Here is a 14,477-nt window from a genome sequence, read left to right on the forward strand (position 1 = left end):
CTAAATAGACTTCTTTCAAGTTACACAATTAAGAAAGGGAAGTTCAGGAGAAGGAATAAAAGAATTTGTAACACCCTGAAGATTGGTCAACTCTTGTAAAGCTGCTCCAGAAAGAAGACAAAGTCCAAGAAGACTCCTATTCTCTAATTTGCCAGCTATTTCCACACCTTAAATATGGCACGGCTCTCAATATTTTATTCTCAGTAATAGTAATAAATGCCACTAGAAAACAGTAATAGCAATCTCATTTTTGAAAAATTCTTTAAAACTCACACTTTGCAAAAAGTTTAATTTTTTTTACAATCAAAATTTAATTCAGAAAGCATAAATATCAGTAATTGCATTTCTAAGTGATGCCTAAACAGTGAAATATTTATACAGCTGTACTGTACTTCACTTTCACCTTATCTTTTTAAGATGCCTACTAGGGCAGCACACCCTGTTTGGAATATTAAAGAAATGAAAATTCTTACTTTGATGAAATGAAGGTGTAAAACACTATCACAGCTTACTTAAAGTAAACTTTTAGAAGGATATTGTCCACTAGTCTTCCAATAAGCTTGCAGTAGTAAGCATCATCAGGAACCCATGGGTTCTCTTCTCGAGGATTCATGGCACATTTGAGGTAAGTATCACTCAGACACCAGCCTGGTGGACGATTATCTTTGAGAGAGCCAATTATGGCATGAACAAGTTTTCTCTTGAGGTTTGTGCGCTCTCTCAAATGCCCCTCATAATAGTGAAGAGTGTTGTACAGGTAGGTCACTGGTCGGTCTGCCAAAGAGAAAGGGAAAACAATAAAAGCCAGAAATAACTTCCAGCATCACTATCTGTGGCAAGTAAAACTAAAATCAAGAGTTCTGCAAGACTAAGTTGCATTTATTTAAAAACAGCACATATGGAATTGATTCACGTTCTTTATTACAACATACTCTGCAAAACTAATTTTCTTTTGTCTTGTACATACTTTAGTGTTTGTGCAGAACAAAAGAAGTTGAACCAAGAGGGTCAGTATTATTAACAGTTCACAACTTAATGGTACTATTAATATAATTGTAAGTAAACTGATTAAATCATCTCTTCATATACAAGGTATTAGATAAGAAGAATCCAGGCATGAAGTCGCAGTAAAAAAAGATAATTTTAAATTGTCTGAGCATAACAGCAACGACACCTATAAAAGATATTAAAGTGCATTTCTAAAAGTGTTCAAGTATCAGGTCAAGTTATTTGAATCTTAAGTAAGGATAGAGAGAAGAACTGCTTTTCAATTGTTTCAGTTTTGATAAGAGAAAGTTTGTTAGAACACAGGTCTAAGTATTTACTACTAGAAGGGAATGGAAGGGAAAGGTGCGAAGGAAGCATGAATTACCAAGAGATACCTGAATAAAAACAAGTTCACTGTTAGTAAGCTGAAATTCACTAAATAGGAAATACACTTCTCTGTGTAAATGCACACAGGGCTTAGAGAACAGGAAAGGAATAAGACACTGCTGTGCTAATACACAAACATTATGAATGAAAGAAGTGAAGAGGACATAATGATCACAACAGGAATCTATCCGACTGTGTTCATGGATAACTTACCATGGAATTTGTATAAACCTCCCAGATGATCCAATAAAGTTTCTAGTGATTTGGACACTGGAAGCAATTCCAGAAATCGATGAATTACAATGTCAAACACTGGCAGAAAGCGCAGGCATACATTTCCAAAATAAATTGGCAAGTACTGGGGCTGGATCTGAACTGGGGGATTCACCTGCTCTGCCAAACCTTCAAAATACAGCTTTTCAGGGTATTTCTGGAAGAAAAGAAACCCAACAAAATCAAAATCTCCTTCTTCATAAGTAATGGATTAAACATTCAGCATTTACATTGCTTTAAAAAGACACTTCAGAACCCTCTTTATCACATTTGAATTCAGTGAAGCTTACTGTAAACTTACTGAAGAAAACTGAACTCTGACTTAAATGGATTATTAAAACATCTTCAAAAAAAAAAAAATCCAGAACAAAGGGTCACCACCACTCAAAATGGCATAAGAGAATATTAAGAATCCCAAAGCAAAGCTGAAAGCAGCCAGTGCTGAAGTGTCCTTTGTCATGAATTTGAAGAGAAAACCTAGGGGAAATAAGCACTACTGGAACTTTCTGCATCATATGCTGAATTAGAAGACTAGAAATAGGATGAATGTAATAATTCCCTTGGAAAGAACTGTGGTGTACTCAAATAATAGATGGACACTGCTGAGGGCTGAACTCATGTTTTACCAGTGACTGAAATTTCTATATGCCAGGTTCGGTGTAGTGACTGTGCAGCCATGTCAGAGCACTTCCCTGCTACCCTTACACTTTTAGTTAGGCACTGTCAAAACATTGTACAGCCAAGTCAGAGGGCTAATACAGACCAAACAGCTCCTGGATCAAACCAGGTGGCATGTATTGAGCTACATGACAGCTTGTTTTATCTGTTCTATCTCACTGTTTATTTTTTGACAGAACAGCTCATTGGCACAACCTTTTCTAGTCAGCAGGAACCAGTATGTCTACAGGAGCATTAAAATCTCAGCAAGTCTCTTCCCTAACACATCAGGCTATCATGTTCTAGTCACAAAGAAGACAGAAGAAGTTTTAATAATTAGAAGAAAATGTAGGTTTAACATTTGGTAACAGTAATAAAACATCAGAAAACAATATACTGTAATTTTATGACTGTAATATTGGTACAGTCATAAAACATCGGAAAAAAACTTCTCCCTGTGCACAAAAACTGTTTTAAGTGAATTTCAGTATAAGCAAGATTATAAAATTGCTTGATTTAGATGAACAAGAATGAACATCCACCCAATTCTTAAGCTACTCCTGTTTTTTAATATTACTGCATTATATTTTCAAAATCATTACATATGTGATTTATTATTTTCATACTAGCCCAAATGAATTACAGCTTATTAGGCAAGTCCAAAAATTGATAACACTGCCCTGTAGATCAGGGCTGATATCAATTCCACAGAAATTATTACAATAAAAGAATATTATTAGTTGTGATACCTTGTGGTAACTCATATGCTTTGTATGCCAGTCATTCTGCAGCCAGTGTTCCGGAGAATTCTCCTTCACAAAATCACTTACTCTGTTTCTGAAATCATTAGGCTTCAGTAAGAGTAATTGGATTATGAAGTAACAAACTTGAGCTTCATTTCCTTCATGACTACGCATAGCCTTAAGTGAAACAGATTAGACAACATGAAATTACAGTTGACACTGTGGTCTGCTCTACAGCCCCAAAACATGGCAGCCAAATTTGCTACATCTGCACACAAATTCACACTGCATATACAGTCTTTTTTCAAGTGAAGCCATAAAAGAGGCAGGTTCAATCCCTATCTCATTTTCTGTTCCATGGGCAGAAGGTCTTACAAACTTCCCAGCACTTTCTGAAGGAATTCTAGCTCACTCTTACTTGTCAGTTGTCTTACTGAAAATAACTAATTAAGTGACAATGAAGTTAAGATTGCTTTTAACCTCTGGCCACTCTGACATGATTTGACTTCAGTCTGAAAACCAAATTACAGTTCAAACAACCAGCTTTACATTAAGATGAGATTTAAAATTAAATATAGAGGACAATCACTTAATGCAAATGTAGTTCTCTCTAGGTGAGTACTGTTTTATTTTATAGGATAACATGAAAAGCAAGAGAATGCCATTTCTGTCTTACTATGATGAAAGAAAGCACACTCAAATGGGTACAAGATTTTCCATATGCTTGTGAATGAATTAATAGCATGCCATATTCCATCTACCTTTTAAGGCTGCAGGAATCACACAACCATAGAATCATTTAGGGTAGGAAAGACCTTTAAGATCATTTAGTCCAATCATTAATTCAGCAGTGCCACTAAATCATATTCTAAAGTGCTGCACCTACACATCTTTTAAATATCTCCAAGGATGGTGACTCAACCACATCCCTGGGCAGCCTGTCCCAACACTTTACAACTCTTTCAGTGGAGGTATTTTTCTTAATATCCAATAAAGCATAACTTGATGCTGTTTCCTCTCGTCCTATTGCCTGTCACTTCTTATGGGAGAAGAGGCAGACACCCACCTGGCTACACCCTCCTTTCAGACAGCTGTTTGAGCAATAAGGTCTCCTCTGAGCCTCCTTTTCTCCAGGTTAAACACCCCCAGCTCCCTCAGCTGCTCCTCACAGGACTGGTGCTCCAGACCCTCCACCAGCTCTGCTGCCCTTCTCTGGCCATGATCAATGTCTGCCTTGTGGTGAGAGGCCCAGAACTGCCCAGCCTGCAGCACTGCATGGGCTGTGACTCAAGTGCAGGACCCAGCACTGGCCTTGCTGAACTTCAGATGACTGGTGTCAGCCATTGATGCAGCCTGTCCACATCCCTCTGCAGAGCCCAAATAACTCATGGCTCTGGGGTCACAGACTCAAACCACCAATCACAACATTTAATAATATCAGATCAAAGGTTGCCATTGAATAACCAAGAAATGTTTCTCTGAAGTCTCAGAGAACTGTAAGAGTGTTGCTTAAAGAAGTAATCTACTATTTTCTTGATTATTAACTTTGCAAATAGTCACTATTTAAGACCAATCAATTTTTAAAAGATTGTTCCTAAAAATGAGTCAGAAAGCAGACTGCATGAGCTGTCATCTTATCTTCTGAAGTGATACTTACCAAACAGAGTATCAACCTATCCAGTGTTACAATATTGTATTTCCACACCATGTCATTGAGGATCTCAATACATTTATTGAGCTGTTGTCCTCCTGCAGATGTAGAGAATTCATACACCAGAAAATCTGCAAATGTCCTGACATGTGCCACCAGCGCTCTGGCCCCAATTCTTTCTAACACTCTAGTAGGGAAGAAAAAAAAAGGCAACAAGAAATTGTTACAGTTCCTTACACATTCCTAACTGGTCTATTCATAGCTCTTATATGAATACACAGTTTTTAACACAATTGGCTTAAACAAAAAAAAAGACAAAATTCCCTCCCTTTTATTAAATTACTGAAGTAAATGACAAAGCAAAGAAAAAAACACTGAGAACTCCTAAGTCAAAATACTATTTAGGAGAAATGCTTCAAGTTCACCAGTTTACTCTGTGGTATTCTGCTCAGAACCCATGCTTTATTTATATAACTGTACTTATACACCTCTGAGGACAACCTTCTGCAACTCTCAAAAACTTTATTTTCCTATGCTATGCACTTTAATATAGCCATAGCATTATAATCTATTTCCTCACTGCACGCTAGAGTAACAGATGCTATCAGAAATACTGTTTCAGCAAACCTAGGAAGGACTGAAAAGAAATAAAACTCTTTTTCAAGCTAAAACAGATGCTATTTCTATCAGGAACAAAGTTAAAAAATCAGACGATTGCCACTTCTGTAATGAATTTTCATCTTAATCCAACATTTGTTTTCTGAAGATATATTTGTCCTTTATTCATGTATAAATGTTAAGTAAATTAATGCTTTTTATTTTCTATTTACTCTTTCAAATTGCTTGAAACACTGCTTTTACAAGTGAATTGCTTAATTCAAACACCTCACATCCTTGTTTCTCACCAGGGAAAACATGTACTGCAGACCACTGCATGGTGGAACCAATCCTGAACACTGCACAATTATTATGGCACACTGGCTACTACCTAGCTCCATTCTCTTTTACCATGCTACACATGCTTCAAATTAATTAAAAGAACAAGCTGTTAATTATTAATTATGTCCTCAAAACTGAGGATGCTACTGTAGTAACTTTGAAATAACATGTTTTTAAGCTCACCTGTAACCAATTTGATTAATGTGATCAGTGTCTAACAACATCTTCCACAGGAGACAAAGGAAAAGTGGGGATGAACCTTGAGCAGAGAAGTGTGTGATTATTTCATTCTCACTGGTCATCGACTTCCACTTCCGGTATTCTTCTTCCACATTCTTCTTCAGGTTAAAACGGCTTTCCTGAGGCACATTGTTCTGCTTGAAGAACACCTGAAAAAAGTAGGCTTTGCTGTGACTGAGAACTTACAGTAAAACATTTGAATAGGAAAATTTTGCCTGATTTAGCACTGTATGGGTTCATACGTGCCTGTACCATACAGCCTGCTAGGGAGGGTTGTTATTTCACTGTGATACCTCAGTGACTGTTTAGTCACAAACAAAGCTACATGACAAACTGCCACAAGAAAAAATGGCTTTTCCAACTTCTTATTTAGTTTTTTACTTTTTAAACCATCTGATCTACCTTGCATCAGAAGTTTGATTAGTATTCCCCTTAGAATACTCTAGGGGAATATACTTAACACATTTCTAAAGAAATAGCAACATTATAATCATGCTGTATTCTTTAGGGACTTGAGATTAATGCAGTCTAGAGAGGGGAGGACTCTCACCAACCCACAAAAGGCACAGGATCTTGTTAAGAGAATAAATGCACAGTTATTTACAATTGTAAAGTCTTCAGGTTTAAACTATTACCTGCAGAGGAGCTGGAAAACAGCTTAGTGTATGTGATGCCCAGTTATGTGGCGTGAAACTCATGATAGTTTGCAGTATGTCCTTGCACCAAGTTCCCTGAATTGAATCAGAGCCTGTGAAAAAGTCTAGAAAATGGATTGATACTATTAGAATTGCTCCTTTTGTCATCATATGCATCAAGGCTTTTCTAGTCCAACAGTTTCCCTTTTTTGTCCAACTTCTCCCAACCCTTTTCTTTAACTTTATTTGGCTACAGAAGACATGGGATATTACCTTTCTTATGCTATTAACAATAAGAAAATTATTTACAAGGTTTGAGCTAGAAATAAAGCAATCATGATTTTAACATTTTGTATTTAATTTCCTGTAATGTCACTAAAACAAGCTTCTGCTGATTAACTGATTAGACTTTTAGAAAAAAATTCTGAGGAAGACAATGATGGTGAAATTGCCAGACGCCATTTTATACTGCTTCAAAAAGGCTGCTCAGAAGTACCTGCCCCAATTAAGCTGTAGAAATGAAAGCCTCATTCCCCCAAACCTTGGGCTGATTTCATCAAAGGTTGAGAAGTGGTTAAAAAAATAAAAAAGAAATTAACACATAGAAGTTCTTTCCCTTTCAAATCACCTCCACCTCCAGTCTTTGTGAATCTGTTGCTCTAACTCTCCAGTGTGTCTGCAGACTAGAACCATAAAAAGGAGAGAGAAAACATCTCCTTCAAATCTAACAAAAACCTGATCCATGTCACTGCACACTGTTAAAATTTCAAAAGACACAATGAAAGCTTCCTTTTTTCTCTTCCCCAAAAAAGAAACTCAACATTCAGACGACTTTTGCTTAAAAAAAAGCTAGAGGGGGTGGCTCCTGCATGATCAGCACAGTTGCTGTATTTCATGCTATTTAAATAGCAGGTATCATTCCAAGCATTTAGATTTAAAATAATGAAACTCAAAATAAGACACTGAAAAACCTCTAGACCCTAGTGTCACAGTGTCCTTCTGAATAAACTTTTTAAGAATATCTCATTGTCTCTTCAGTAATAGCTTTTTGCCTAAGAACAAGTAGTTAGAAATTAAAATTACACTTTTTTTTTCAAAACCAGAAGTGCATGGGATATGTTCTATGACTAGGTCATTACCATGACACTCTTTTGAACAGTACTTTAGAGAAATGGTTTGACTACAGCTTTTACTGGGATGTACTGCTATTACCTGTCACATGTGTTGCCCTTGCCAGAGTTAAGATCAAAGCCCTGTTGAGTTCTTCTGATTCTGCTGAAAGAACTGTTTTGGGATCATTGAGGAAGCGTGTGAACTGCGGTTGGACTTCCGAGCTGCCCAACGCTGTGATTAGCCTTAGAGCAGTACTCTCAACACTGAAAGAAGGAAACAGTCCAGTTAGCACGTAATACTTATGCTGATGCTTCCAGGATTCCAAAAATACCTACTTTTTTCCTCCATTTACTACTTCAAATAATACAGAAACATTTTGTTTTAGAAATTATGTTCTTAACCTTTTGAAAAAGTTCACTTTTTCTACTGTTTAATACATTTATCAAAAATTTTAGCATCTTATTTTCAAACAAAGCACTCCAAAGTAGATTTAGCAAAAAATTCCAAGTGTAGAGACCCTGATAAAGAGCCTCAAGTATCTCTAATTTAGTGCCCCCTTATTATTTTTTGCACATCTTCATCTAAGGCAGATAATATAAATAAATATATGCAAAACCAAAATAAAACAGCATGAATAATACATAGGAAGCTTCAAAGCTAACTACCACCTTCAAGTACACAGCACTAAATTGTCCTTATTAAAGAAATTAGGAAGCTGAGGAAGTATAACTTTTGATTAAAAGCATTTTAATTTCCAGTGCTTTAGCTGGAAGCACTTTTCACACCAGGTAGTTTGAAGTCATTGGAAGAATTTTTATAACATTGTCTTTGAAATGCCAAAGCCATAGTTTAGTTTATTCTAGTTGCAATGCAGTGCTCATTACAATTGACGAACATGTGTATTTTACAGACGAAGTGACAAAACAAGATTGAGGTCAATAAAAACATCAAGGCCTTGAATTTAAGGAGAAACTTGTGTTAATTTTTTATTTATGCTTGGTAAAGGATAAGCAACTAGGCAATTTCAATTTGGACTATGAAACTGAGAAGCCTGATCCAGTGGAAGGTGTCCCTGCCCACAACAAAAGAGTTGGAACTAGATGAACTTTAAGGTCCCTTCCAACCCAATCCATTCTATGAATCTGAATTTACTGTATAATTAGATTTTGTCCATATGAACTGGTAATAATGAAGTTACTCTGTCTCACACACTCCCACAAGATTTATTGTACTCTAAGTCAATGCACACTATTTTCCCCAACTTTTTGACAAGCCCCAGATTCTACACAGAAACTGAATCTCATCCTCTTCAGCTTTGTTAACAGTAAGGTAAACTCAAAGCTTTTGCCAGGAATTTTCTGCATAACCTCTCTAGACCTTCTCTAACCAGCTTTGTCACCTTTCTTATATTCAAAGTAGCCATTGTTTTAGGCTATCATGACACACACCATAGGAGGGACTCCACTCAGGTTCACAGTCACCATTGCTTTGCAGAAACTCTTTTTCAGATGCAGAGTGAACCAGATTAATCCTCTGACCTGACTGAAAATCAAACTTACATAAAAATTAAGTGAAACCAGTTTAACTCTTGTGATGGAATTAATCTTTCTCTACAGAAGGAAGTAAGCACAGTCTCACTATCAGACCAGCCAAGCACTGATTACAAGTAGCAGGCATTGCCCTTTATCTACCATGCAAGAAGCACTTCTTGGATATGACAGTTCTGTCCAAGAACTGTCCTGTGTGCTAACCCATGACACTGCTGCCACGTGTGTGCAAGACACTACCTCTTGCATCTCTGCAGAGCACTACTACTAACATTCAACTGTACTGCTGAAACACATCCTGCTGAGACACCCCAGAACAAGTCAGTCACAGAAGTAAGACTGGGAAGTGCCATTTAAACAGCTCTCATGAAGCTTTCTACAAGAAGAAGGAATCTGTGTTTATGGATAAATATGGCAAATGTCACTCACCAGAGATGGAGCTGGTTCTGATTAGTTTGTGGCACAGCAGCCAAGGAATGAAGATGGCTAAGGAGCTGGACTCTGTAATGAGGCTGGATGTGATGCATCCGATAGCTAAACATTTCCAGCAGAGTATGCAAAATTCCCCACGCGTGAGATTTGAACACTGTTGGCAGGAGCTGACCTTATGGAAAAAAAGTTTAAAAGGTAAGTTTTACAACTGACCATACCTTGAAATATAACTACAGAGTACACTGGTTTTATTAGGCTATAAGTCACAGACAATTGTTTTCAAAACTGTATTACCTCCAAAGAGCATACGTGCAAGTGCTGTCTGAAGATGCTGTAAATGTATACAGCGTAATAATCTTTTGAATGTACACATACAGCAGACATGCAAATTATTTTGACAAGAGCAATTATGTATCCTGTGTGTCTCAAAGTAACTTTGCTTATGCTTTTCCATTAAGTATTTTTTTACACAACACAGCACAACTGGAAAGCTCCCAGCAATACAAGTGATGGCATAAAGGGATAGGAGCACAACTAGTCTGGAATTTACTGCAGCACTAGGACAACTTTCAGTTTCTTTTATATTAAACTAATTTATACATGCTGCATCATTATATTTTCAGTTTTACTACAGCCTCCAGTTTCCATTAAACAAATACTACTTAACAGAAAGAAAAGGGGGAAAAAGGTTTTCTTTCTTACTGATAAAGCCTTTGATGCCCAAGGACTCTATTTCCATATAAACCAACAGGCGACTGTAGGTTTCCACAAGAGCAGGAGCCAAGGCCACACTAGACTTTGCATGAGCCAGCTTAATTACCCTTGTAGCTATGCTGTGAATCAGACTGAGGAAAGAGAGAAAGTGTTTCTGAATCAAAAACAGGGATTTGAAATTTAACACATTTTTAAAGTAAATTAATAGATCTATATATGACATGTCCAGCCACAGGAAGCCTTTCTGATGATAATTAGCCACATACAGATTTATGAGTTAAAAAGGAAAAGCTAGCTGCATATACTGTACCTCATTTTGGCATGAACTGTGAGTGAGTCCAAGAGGTTCATTGGCAATGGGGTGATAGACCCTGATGCCATGCAATTAGTCCCTGGAAGAGGTGTCCTCATGTTGCCATTTCCATAAATAGTCTCTACTAGCACACCCATTGGCAAAGTGAAACACTCTGAATTGGTTGAGTAAGCATTGCACAACAAGGCAATTTTGTAGTCATTCATCTGTAAGCTTTTATTCCTTAAGCTCTGTTGCAAAAACCTGTGTGCCATAAAGATTAAATATTAAGCAGAAAGAAGAATACACATGCATTCCAGGAATACAACTACAACAATCTCAGTCATAAAACCCATTATAAAATAGTAGAAAAAAATCAAAATAGTTATTAATTGCACTACATCAAAACAACTGCTTCTTATGCCACAGTTTCACTGTTACGGTTTTTCTACATTGGAGAAACAACTCAGGAAAAAAAAAACACGGTTAAAAATCACCTTTCCAGACATAAACTTAACCCAATATACTGCTTATCCACACTTTCCAAACCACAGTGCAACAAAGCAAAATTGTCCATTTAATTTCAGATTCTCTATCAGTAATAAAGACTGATTATTCTGAGATAAAATATATAATTTCTGCTAGCTGGATAACAACATTTCACTTTTTATGAAATATTTTGAGTTTGAGCTCTGTCCTTCTGAATGACTTTGAAGTCACTCTACTGATAACCTTTATACAGCATCCCATCACACAATACATTCTGAATACAGACTTGGAACTGCCAATTTCATTATGCCTAAATATAAATCAAAACATAACAAAACCCCCACACTCACTCATGGTGAAGCTTAAGAGAATGAGGAATGGGAATCTGCAACTTGGAGTTGTCACTGTGGGCCTTCCGGTTCAGATGAATCCAAATGCAGGTCATCGCAAAAGCGTGAGTTGACTGGGGTTTGTTAATGTCAGGTACAGGAATATACTAAAGAAAGAACACATCAGTGTGACATACCACATGGACTAATGTGCAGAAAACCAACTTAGATAGCCAGTATTCACAAGATCGAGTTTTCAGTCATTTTAAGAAATTGTCTAAGACCTTGGCAAAAGGAAATTCATGCTTAAGAGTATACAGTTTCTAGACATACAAAGTTACAAAGCATATGCTTTTCCTCTCAGCCTCACACTTACAATAACTGGTTTCTGGATAATGTGTATCTGCTTCCATAGTAAGTATTCAGTGATTCAACAGTATTTCCTGAAAAATCTGAATTGTTCAGCATCACAGCTAAACCTTAAACATTAATATGCTTCTCATGAAAGGGTACAGATACAACCCAAAATTAAAGTTTTGGATCCAGACTTAGCTACAGTACTGCCATTGGAAAAGGAACTCTGGCTCTCACCTTTTGCTAACATCCACATTTCTTTCTTTTTGATACAGTTACTGCTGCACAAAGACCAGTGACGGTGCAAGTGAGACAGCACCAATACATCATCAACAGGATAGCAAGGCAGATTCTTTTAACAACAACATCCAGAGATAACATTTAAAGTGCTTGTGAAACTGAATCTTAAAAAATGCTTCCTAGGATTCAGTTTCACAATCATTTAAAAAGCACTAGTCAAACAAAGACTTTGAATAAGTGTAACTCAGAGCCATCACTACAGCTGAAGTAAGCAGTCCTATTCCTCTTCCCATATCTGATGCTGACAAAAGCAATTGAAATCTTCTGACACAAATTGTACTGAAGAATTTCTGTGGGTCAAAACTCATGGAGTGGGGGAAAAATTGTTACATATGAGCTTGATACATCACATAACTGTAGTTTTCTATCCATTCACCCAAAGTAAAAAGCACTACGATTAGAGTAAGCAATCAGGACTTCACACTGACAATGCTGACAATTAAAGTTTAAGAACTTTGTCTAAGTGTCCCTTCCTCAGGAACTTTAATTCTAGAGGAATGTACAAAGCATGGATATGATTCGATTTGCTCCTGCAAAATGAATTAAAAGTACTATTCTGTTTCAGGCCAGATGTAACAATATAATTACATATTATTCCTTTACAGTCTCCTCAGTGCTTTAATAAACCCCTCAAAACCTTAGTCAAACCAAAGCCAAGGAAGAGAGGAGTTAACAGAAGTCTTTCTTGCCCCTAAAAACAAATGTGGTTACATGGATCCTCCAAAAAGCATATGAAACATTTCCTCCCAGCTATGTAGCACGCTGTTCTAACAGTGACTCAAGAAGGACAGTAGTTTTGACATATGAAGGCCCCAAGTTGAATTAAAAAAAAAAAAAAAACTTTTAATATCACAGACTTACTTCTTTCTCAGGATACAGGAGGTCAAACAGCTTCATAACTGGGAGGAAGTCAGCCAGTGCATTCTTCTGGATGCTGCCAGAGATGAATTGGAGTAGCACCCACATGAGGTGGTCTCTCCCCTTAATGAGACCACGGCCTGCCAACTGTCAAGAACACTCAGTAACAGACAAATACTGCATGCAAAAGAAAAATCACTGCAAAGATTCTCATCAAACTAGAAGTGCAGACTAAAACAGTTTCAGCAGAGAATTTTACAGCTGAACTTAGGCAGAAACATACATCATTTTCAGAAAAAAGAGAAACGGGTACATTAGTTGCAATACATTAAAGGACTCTGTCAGGACCACAACAATTAATGGTAAGACTTAAAATGCATTTAACTCCTGAGGATCACTGCTCTGAAAGTGATCAGAGATCACTTTCAGAGCAGTGATCCTCAACATTTAAATATTGGTTTTAAATTGTCACCTTGTAGCCCTGTAGCGAAGTACTAGTATTGCCACAGGTTTCATATACTCCTACAAAGGAAGTCCCTGAGCCAGAACAACTTTGGTTTGCTTCATCTGGACTCACCTGTCTTTTGTTTTTGTTAATTAACTTCTTTATCTGTAACAGAAACTCTCTAATAACTAGTATGCTACTCTTATCTTGCTTGCTGTAGTTTTATATAGATTTGTACAATTGTGTTGAACAATGCCTATTGTTTCAATGTTTTATTAACAGTAATTACAGGAATACAGCCCTGGTAAAACTAATTTAAGGGAAAACAAAGACAGCAGAGAACTAAAATCCATCAGAAGTGGAAGGCAACATGCATAGTAAATTTTTACGTAACACGGAACTGTAGACAAATGAAGACGGAGCAACGTGTTGTGCATGTTGGAAACTGCATCAAAATAGCCACAAGCTGATCCTACAGCAAGGAGAAAACATCCCCAGGCTACCATCAACAGCATACAGCTCTCTCAGCAAAGAGCTCTGGAGGACTGGCATCACCACCCTTAGAACCATAACCCTGAGCACCAGAGAAAAGGGCAAATACTAGTATCAGTTCAAACAGAATTATTACTAGGAAGTAATAATGACTTGGGACTGTGATTGCCAGTATCACTATAATTGGACTAATTACCTTTGATTGCTTCAGTAGATTGATTAGACAAACAGCAAGTTCCTACACAGCATGTTTTTTAGTCCACAAACAGAACAGGGCATTCACTTTGTTCAAAACTTGTTTGTAAACTGGATGCATGCAACAGCACAGTACTTAGATCTTCCGAATTATGCCAGTTTATCTCTTTATTCTAGTTATTAGCACACTTCGAATCCAAATAAAATGCAACATCCTGTAACTGAATACACTAAAAACACACCTAGCTCAACAGCACCATAACTTGAGAATTTGACTTCTAGAGAGAATAGTGACTAAAAACTTAATTAATTCTTACACATAAGGTACTTCTTGCAGGGATGAGTGACAGTTCTAAAAAAAATACTGGTTTTGCTTTTTAATCCCTCTTACCATGTGGGAGTGAT

The 14,477-nt window shown here is 37.0% G+C and overlaps 1 protein-coding gene across 2 annotated transcripts in view; it reads right to left on the bottom strand.

The window, feature by feature from the left end:
- MED23 (mediator complex subunit 23) overlaps positions 1–14,477 on the bottom strand; it is a 37,541-nt gene that overhangs the window by 6,368 nt on the left and 16,696 nt on the right. For both annotated transcript variants that reach the window (XM_064708085.1, XM_064708084.1), the window contains 12 exons: positions 12,944–13,087; positions 11,450–11,595; positions 10,629–10,874; positions 10,307–10,449; positions 9,602–9,776; positions 7,725–7,888; positions 6,513–6,637; positions 5,821–6,026; positions 4,705–4,885; positions 3,054–3,224; positions 1,588–1,804; positions 538–774 (listed from right to left, as the gene is read on the bottom strand). In XM_064708085.1, coding sequence (XP_064564155.1) covers positions 538–774; positions 1,588–1,804; positions 3,054–3,224; positions 4,705–4,885; positions 5,821–6,026; positions 6,513–6,637; positions 7,725–7,888; positions 9,602–9,776; positions 10,307–10,449; positions 10,629–10,874; positions 11,450–11,595; positions 12,944–13,087 — 2,155 coding nt within the window. The remainder of the gene's footprint in view (positions 1–537; positions 775–1,587; positions 1,805–3,053; positions 3,225–4,704; positions 4,886–5,820; positions 6,027–6,512; positions 6,638–7,724; positions 7,889–9,601; positions 9,777–10,306; positions 10,450–10,628; positions 10,875–11,449; positions 11,596–12,943; positions 13,088–14,477) is intronic.

The sequence above is a fragment of the Zonotrichia leucophrys genome, chromosome 3 (genome assembly GCF_028769735.1).
Source record: "Zonotrichia leucophrys gambelii isolate GWCS_2022_RI chromosome 3, RI_Zleu_2.0, whole genome shotgun sequence".
NCBI lineage: Eukaryota > Metazoa > Chordata > Aves > Passeriformes > Passerellidae > Zonotrichia > Zonotrichia leucophrys.